The sequence below is a fragment of the Trachymyrmex septentrionalis genome, unplaced genomic scaffold (assembly GCF_001594115.1).
Source record: "Trachymyrmex septentrionalis isolate Tsep2-gDNA-1 unplaced genomic scaffold, Tsep1.0 scaffold60, whole genome shotgun sequence".
Taxonomy (NCBI): Eukaryota; Metazoa; Arthropoda; class Insecta; order Hymenoptera; family Formicidae; genus Trachymyrmex; species Trachymyrmex septentrionalis.
In genome coordinates this window covers 4,433,723-4,441,832 of record NW_017305779.1, presented here as the reverse complement: position 1 = coordinate 4,441,832, position 8,110 = coordinate 4,433,723, and the positions used below count along the sequence as shown (strand labels likewise).

At 29.3% G+C, this 8,110-nt stretch overlaps 3 protein-coding genes across 3 annotated transcripts in view; all 3 read right to left on the bottom strand.

Moving 5' to 3' along the window:
* Nucleotides 1–1,046, bottom strand: part of LOC108752493 (dopamine N-acetyltransferase-like) — a 4,788-nt gene extending 3,742 nt beyond the window's left edge. The window contains exon 1 of the mRNA XM_018493339.1: nucleotides 748–1,046. Coding sequence (XP_018348841.1) covers nucleotides 748–972 — 225 coding nt within the window. The 5' untranslated portion in view covers nucleotides 973–1,046. The remainder of the gene's footprint in view (nucleotides 1–747) is intronic.
* A 791-nt stretch (nucleotides 1,047–1,837) lies between these two features.
* Nucleotides 1,838–3,771, bottom strand: LOC108752468 (V-type proton ATPase subunit D). Its single transcript, XM_018493297.1, has 4 exons — nucleotides 3,695–3,771; nucleotides 3,028–3,145; nucleotides 2,367–2,852; nucleotides 1,838–2,173 (listed from the first exon to the last, which is right to left on the bottom strand). The coding sequence occupies exons 1-4, from the start codon at nucleotides 3,733–3,735 to the stop codon at nucleotides 2,078–2,080; spliced, it is 741 nt and encodes a 246-aa protein (XP_018348799.1). The 5' UTR covers nucleotides 3,736–3,771; the 3' UTR covers nucleotides 1,838–2,077.
* A 361-nt stretch (nucleotides 3,772–4,132) lies between these two features.
* LOC108752505 (DNA demethylase ALKBH1) lies at nucleotides 4,133–7,360 on the bottom strand. Its single transcript, XM_018493350.1, has 4 exons — nucleotides 7,239–7,360; nucleotides 7,077–7,179; nucleotides 6,682–6,832; nucleotides 4,133–4,761 (listed from the first exon to the last, which is right to left on the bottom strand). Exons 1-4 carry the CDS (start codon nucleotides 7,329–7,331, stop codon nucleotides 4,191–4,193), a joined length of 918 nt encoding a protein of 305 aa, XP_018348852.1. The 5' UTR covers nucleotides 7,332–7,360; the 3' UTR covers nucleotides 4,133–4,190.
* Between the last annotated feature and the right edge of the window lie 750 nt (nucleotides 7,361–8,110).

The window sequence follows — 8,110 nt, the reverse complement described above, 5'->3', positions numbered from 1 at the left end:
CAGGAATATTATCAAATTTTTTGAGAATTTTTATTGCTCTTTATTAATTATTTATATTATTATGTTATTTATATTATATGTTATTGTATTATAGATTATGTTATTGATAATATACATAATTTCACTATAATTGATTATTTTATTCTTATGAGTTATATACAGGGAAGTTCTATTGATTGTACGATAAATCTCTTATATGCAATGAAAGAAAAATGTTCGGTATTCGTGACCATAATTGTAAAATAATTTTCCTTTCGGTACGAGTTGCTGTTTATGCCTATTTATGTATAAAACAAATATTTTTATAGTAATTATAAAAAATACATTTGTAAGTCACTTGTACTTAATTTATTTCTGCCAATACCATTTTAATTAAAAAATTTTTTTTACTTAATTTTTTAATAGATGTTATATTTTTTATTAATTATCTTTAAATTTTTAATAAATGTTTATAACAATCTATTTTGTTCTTATTCCTCCAAATGCATAAAGTAACAATAAGTCAGATCATATTAACTCTAGTACAAAAAATTTAAATAGAACAACAAGATTCATTATAAATAAATCATTACGAATGTATAAAAAATATTAGATTATTAAAACTTTTGTAAGTAATAACGATCAAATAAAAACGAAAAAAATTGAAACAAGTTAATTTTTATTATTTCTAAAAATAAATAACGAAACAACTGAGTAAGAAATGTTATATATATATATATTTTGTGATGTGAAAGAGATCTCGCTCACCGCTCCCTTCTTATCCACTAGCATCCTGGAGTAACCCTGCTTCAAGGTGAGAAGGCAGTGTCGCTCAAGTGAGCGCTGAGATTCCCCCCTCGCGCAAAGCCCTATAGCGTTATTAAGCGGCTCATCGGCGAAAAAGTTCCATCTCAGATGGTGGATTGCCTCGTCATAACGATTCTCCGGTACATCCACGATCGTGAAACAATCCTCGCTAGAAGACGACGACATGTTTTGGGTGGACGAATTTTCCGCCGCGCACTGAAAGCAATTTCCACACGCGCATCTCCTCTTAGTGAAGAAGGGTGGTCACCACCACTCGTATGAGAAATCTACCTCCTGCCTATCCCTTCCACCCCTATAATATTGATCGACCTAGTTCACTGACGAGTACACTGGGTCAGTTGTACACGCCAATTGTGCCATGTTAATTGGGAAATCAATTCATTTAAAGAGATTAATCAAAGTTAAATTAAAATAATCTGATGAATCTAATACACAATTTGCAAAACAAAATCGTTAGTTTGTATTTTAGTTAATTTTTTTAAAGTACTACCATTATTTGCCATGTTGCAATTATGTAAATGTAAAAATTATTAGTGGATGTATAATAATTATAGCGATTTTACAGCAAGTAAATTTCAATTTTGGTAAAAATTATATCGATTTCAATTTAAAAATAACGAATTCGTTCAAGCAGATTGTGATCATTTTTTAAATCAATTTTACTACGAATAAATCAAATACAAATTGCAAGATTGCACTTGATCAATGAATCGGTATTTTCTTTTATTTAAAATATCTCGTTTACGTTCTTATAGAACTTTGAAAAGAAAGAACGATACACAGAGTAAGAACGACGAAGTAAATATAGTGATTGATAATTGGTAAAAAAATTGTAGAAAAATACATATATACATATTTATTATATTTATAATCGTTACTATATTATCGGATCGTACAATTATCTCACATCATAAAAGCTGAAAATAATATAAATGATGGAATGATTTGTGTATATAGAATTAAATACTCTTTGTTATTTAGAATTAAAATACTCAAAATATTTTTAAAAAGTAATAATGTTACTGTTGCATAATACATGATCTATATGATATATAATTATTCATTTATACAAATTGTTGCCCAACAAATACTGTAAAATGTATTTTTCAAGAGATACACAAAAATAGTAACTGATTTTTTAAGCGGAAAAGGGATTTCCAACGACATTCTCTAAAATGTACAAACGAGACTGTCGTAACGGCGACATAAATTTATATTCTTTCTATTTAGATATATTAACACTTAATATTTATAATATTATTTACAGTATTTAAAATAGCACATCATCGTCGCTTTCGTCGAGCAAATTTGTAGCGTCGTCCAAATTGTGTCCGGCTGCAATTAATACTGCTCTTTCTACTTCAGCCTAAGCAGAAGAAAATTTAGATAACATACAAATTATTAATTAGTAAAATATGAATAATCTTCTTAGAAATTTTTTTAATCAATAAAAACAAAAATATTAAAATAGTAAAATTAAATATTATTATAAATATAATAAATATAATTATAAATATAATAATAGAATAAAATATTAGTAGAATAAGATCTAATCGTACCTTTGCTTTGGCAATCTTCTTCTTGTCCTGAATCTTCTTCAATCGATAGAATTCTTCTCTTTCAAGCTCATCAAGCTCTGAAATAATATAAGCTAACGTTCTCTCAATTCGTGGGATAATAACATGCTCGATTGCATTGACACGTCGATTCGTGATCTTAATAACTTCATCCAAAGTGACAAAACTTGTTTGCAGCGACGCCAACTCTACGAGCAATTTCACTGCTCGCTGATAGTTTTTCTTCAGTTTGGCCAATTGCTGACCTCCTCTGGCCAGACCTGCTAATTCGTAAGTATCTGTCCCATCCTGATAGGACTCAAATATAGGTAGATTTACACCGGCTACATTGTCTTTCTTAGAACGGATCTTGATCTGTGCTTTTGTCACGTTTTGCAATACCACCTGATTGAAGTCTCCTGTAGCAAATTTTGCTTCGGCTAATGAAAAGGCCGCTTCCTTCATCACTTCACCCATCAAAGTTTTGGTCTAAAAATAAGGAAAGAATGATACATAATTTAAATATACATGATATACGTATATACATAAATAAATAATATGTATAAAGTTAGGTATAGTCCAACTAAAACTAAATAACAGAATATGACAGTGTACAATAGCGTACAATAAAGATATAAAATTAACAATAAAAAATTAATCATACTTCTATGATTTTTCCCAGTATCATTCTGAAACGCATTTGCAGTGCATCCGCCTTCTTCTTCAGCAATCCATGTCCTTTTTGTGCTCCTTGTAAGCGAGACTTCATTAACATTTGGGCCCTAAATATACATACAGATTTAATAATGTGTACAGTTTACAATAAATAAATACTTAAAACATTATAAATTCCTAAAACATATTAATATCTTCAGTTTTAAATCGTTAAAATATACTAGTCTTTTGTACTTAAAATATATTACTATTACTGTTTATAAATTTTGAATTATGCCATCAAATATACAAATTCGTAAATTACGTATATTTATCACACAAGATATTTTTGCAAAATAGGAAAATACAAAAAATATTCAATCTCATCCTTAAATAAATAATTTTGACGAATGTCTCTTAAAAAGATAATAAACTGTACAATAAACATTTGGAAATTAATATTCTTTCCATATAAAACACATTCTAGTAAAATAAAAGAGAATTAGAATATTTAAATACAAATTCACATTCTTTTAATAGTTGAATGCTGGAGTTACACCCAGTGCTGAGATATGTTTTAAGACGGAATTCTATTCAAGGACAAATAATGATATATAATATATAAGTGAAATCATCGAGATTTTGCAATTATTAGTTTGTTAAAGTAAAAAACTTACCCTCGAGAGGGGAAAATTGGTAATTTATCTTTGCCCGACATTGTCGACTACTGTGCATCAGCAGACAGGAATGGGATTGATCAGCTGACACGAGAGACCGGAAATCTAGTGATTACGTTTCCAATGGCGCGTGATTTTGAAAATGCATGTGTACACATATGTGCATAAAATATGTGGTTAAAATGCGAAATATAAACTTTAAAAATATATTATTTACTTAATCTATTTATTTAAAGTTAATTTAATGTTGTACAATTTATATTTTTTTATATAATTTTTTAATTTATATATATACAAATTATACATATAATTATTGTTATATATTAATATATATAAATTTTAATCTAATATTCATCCTGACATAAAATCATAAATGTAATTGAAACTGAAAGTAATTAAATATATATAAGATGATACTCAAATATGGGACATAAATTTTGTATTTTTGTCAAAATAAATATCTTTAATACTTATGTACAAAAAATTACAATGTAGTTTAGTATAATACAATGTGCCCAGGTTTCAAAACCTGTCTTACATTCATATTAATTCTAGCTTCGGCAATGTAAGTCCGTGCTTTGTGCCAATCATCCAGATTGTACGTGGGGCTTTCGCAATTGTCTTCGTAATTATCGTCCCAAGGTGCTTTCGATGCTGCTAAAATCCGCGGCACCCCGTGATACCTTAGACGGGAGCTTTCCGACATTATAACTACATCTCCACTCCGTAGAAAAATAGCGTTAGCCGGATCTTCCTGTTTAAGACCACCAATCAGAAAGATTGCTGTCTGCCCGAAACTTATAGAAAAAAGCGGCGCAGTAATATTCATCTCCGAATGATCTGTATGCCCTGCTAAAGTCGAGTTCATTCGATAATAATTTATAATCGCAGCTTCTGCTTTGAAGTCTGAAAAACCTAATGCTTTTGCCAAAACGGATGTTAAGCCAGATAATTCTGTCGGCATGTCGCTTCTCGAGTTTTCAGAGTATAATTTCGTATCCCAATTGTGATGATATCCCATTGTCGCCCATCGCAACTTTGATAGGAGAGTTTTTGCTTTCTCTGTTCTATACATAACAAATAAATACCTTAATATACATGTCTTAATACCTATACACATCAAATCTTAATATGCATATGAATACAGATTTTTCATAGACAGCTAATTAGTACAAAAATATATTCTATATTCACTAAAAATATTACTTTTAAGGGGGACACCTTATGTAATGCGTTGAAAACAAGGTGATCTTCCGAAATTTCTTTTTAAAAAACTATACGATCAATTATTTAAAATTTTTCGAGATATGTGATTGTAATATTGAACTACTAAAAAATTTTTTTTATTGAAAAGTAATGTATATTTAAGATATAATAAAAACGTTATTTCGATACGTCGGCGTTGAAGTCGTCTGTCAGCGTGCAATGCGTTGTCATTTGAAATAAAAAAGATCAAAACGATTTTTTTTTTGTAGGGTTTACGTTTCCAAACAACACAAAGTACTCAAAAGAGAGACATAAGACATCTTTGGCGTCTAAAAATATTTTAAAGACGTTTTCTAAGTTTTGCAGTTTTCTTCATATTTCGAAGTCTACTGCTCTTTTTTTTCCATATGACCAACGCTTTCACTTTTTATAACTTCGAAATCATCGCTATAAAGTTCTAAATTCAAAATTGCTTCGAACGTTTTAATATCACCATCTCCGATGTAATTATCGTATTTATTCCAAACTTTTCGGATCTTAAGAACATCTCTTTCATAGAATCTATCTTCATTTTTCTCGCAGAGTCAGTATGGTTTTTAACACATTCTTGTTAATGTTGTTCGTACCATAAGAGATAATCTTCAGTATTTGTTATCTTTCCAATATGTGCATGATTGGCAATAGCTCCTCTTTATAATGAGGTCTATTATCTTGCCAGTGTAATTTTCTATTAGTGTTGTGATATCAAATAATGAAGAGAAGCCGCGTGTCTTTTTTCCAAAATCCATCGCTAGACTTTTAAATTTAAAGGTTTTTCATTTTTAACATTATCTTCTTTTTCTTCATCAATCGCTTTTCTACACAAATATCAAATACTCGCCGCGGCATGAATTTTTTTCATATCATTTTCGTATGCAGGTGAGCTTAGGCTGAGATTCACAAGTCCACAAAAAATGTTTATGCCTTTTCTAGCAATGCCTAATAATCTCATAACAAACACTACTCTAAAATTGATTTCGTGAACATTTTAAATAAAAGAACTAGAATTGATTGGTGTTTGACCACATCAGCATCTAATTATGATTTTAAAATCAAGGTCACGATATTCTGATTCGCCAAATGTTATATTTTGTTTACAATGTCTGCAAATATTTTCGCAAATCCGCCAAAAACAGTTAAAAATTCAATGATATGTTAATAATGAGAGTGATAATAATTATGCTTTTTGTAAAACTTGCAGAACTTAATTTTTTTGCTGAAGCATTTATTCCTTCCATAGAATCTTTATTAATAAATTGATTGCCCTTGCAAATCTTCTTTTTCATGACTCAGACAATAAATATTTTCTTTATTTACTTTGGAGGCATCTTTACATTATTGTATTTCATTCAAAATTCGAAAAATAGAACTATGTTTTAAAAACAGAACTGTTTCAAGATGACCATTAACCCTATACAAAGAAACATGAATGTACGCACTATGTTTCTACAAAAGAAATATTCCAGTTGTGTTCAAAATCTAAGTGTCGACAGAAGAGACACACCATGTGCTTGGCGCTTTATTTGCTTGATGGTCAGTAATAAAATTGTCTAAAACTGCGTTAATTCTTCGAATTTCGTTTTAAAACTCAAGGGACATATTTTTATGGAATATACTATTAAATTATGCCAAAAAAATCGATTTTTTTTACCTGTTACATGAGGTGTCTTCCTTAATCACAAATCTAAATTCTATTATTACATAAAAAAATAATATCAATACTAATTTAATAATTCTCTTACTGAAAACATATGTCCCACCACGTTTCATTATTTAAAACGTTATGAGCATTTATGTTCAACTTGTATGGCTCCTTAGAGTAATCTTTCAAGCATTTTGTAATCCAGTATCGTTGGCCATTTGGTGTAAATGGATTCTGAATAAAGATAAGACCTGAAAGTGTTAAAATAAGTAATACCAGGACTAGCAAGTACAAAGTTAAATATATTAATTACAATTTTCTACAAAACAATATTAGCTATAGTAAACAATGCATTAAAATGTGATATTATATAAGCAAAAGATTAAATAAGTCTTGATATGACATTCCGAGAGAGAAAAGCAGTATTATTTTTTATATGGAATTATTTAAGAATAATTTTAATCATTATCGTTATTTCATAGAAAATTTCCGTACCGGGAATATCCAGCAATTCATAAATGTTCCATTTTTTCACTGATTTAAGACCAAAACTGTTATCGGTCTGTTCGCCAGTTATGTGTACCTCAATCTTTCTAACCTAAAAACGACATTCGTGATTAATTTTCGAAAGGATATACAAATAGTAATATCACATACTTTGATGCAATCCGGACTTTCGAAATCGATCACGTCGTCGAAATCCGGTGTGGGATTCCGGCTCTTGTAATATTTGAAACTATCCCGAAACATCTTTCATCAATCGTGCGGGTCGCCATGTTTCCTTCATGCTTTGTTGATGTTACGCGAGATAGCGTTGTCATCAAATTTTAACACACAATTTCAAATACGCGGGATACGTTGAAACATATTGAAACTGTATTGAAATCATATCAAAAGTCGAAAAAATATACATATATAGAAATTATGCAAGTAGTATAATGCTTATATTTTATGTAATCAAATATATAAAAACTATATTCTATACAATTACAAGTATTATTCAAAAAAATCAATGAATAAAAGATTTGCATAAATAAAATAGTATATAAGTATTTTGTTTAAATATCGAAGTCGATCAAGATAGCAAAATGTAATATAAATATAGGACTTATATTTTAGAATCTGATAAAATTTTGATTATTGCGTATGTTGTAAATTATAGGATAATTCGATTCTCTTGTAAACTGGGCGTGTTGGAGCATATATACTCGCGGACATATCATATCTGACTAAGAGCAGAAAAACGTGCCCGAACCAGGTGGACACGTAAACTACACACCACCCACTATTATTACTCAATATACTTTGCATATCTTCATCAAGCCGGGAGATTACATCGAGAAAGTACGGAGATTTTGCTCGCAGTGTGGTATATCCAAAGCCACAGAGATCTTATGAGTCAATATTTAGAAGCTTCTTCATCAAATTTCCTTAAACACAAAATAACAAAATTAATAATAAATCAATCTACCTTGTAAGTTACATAATATAATATAATTTATTTATATTATATTTATATTTCTAAAAAT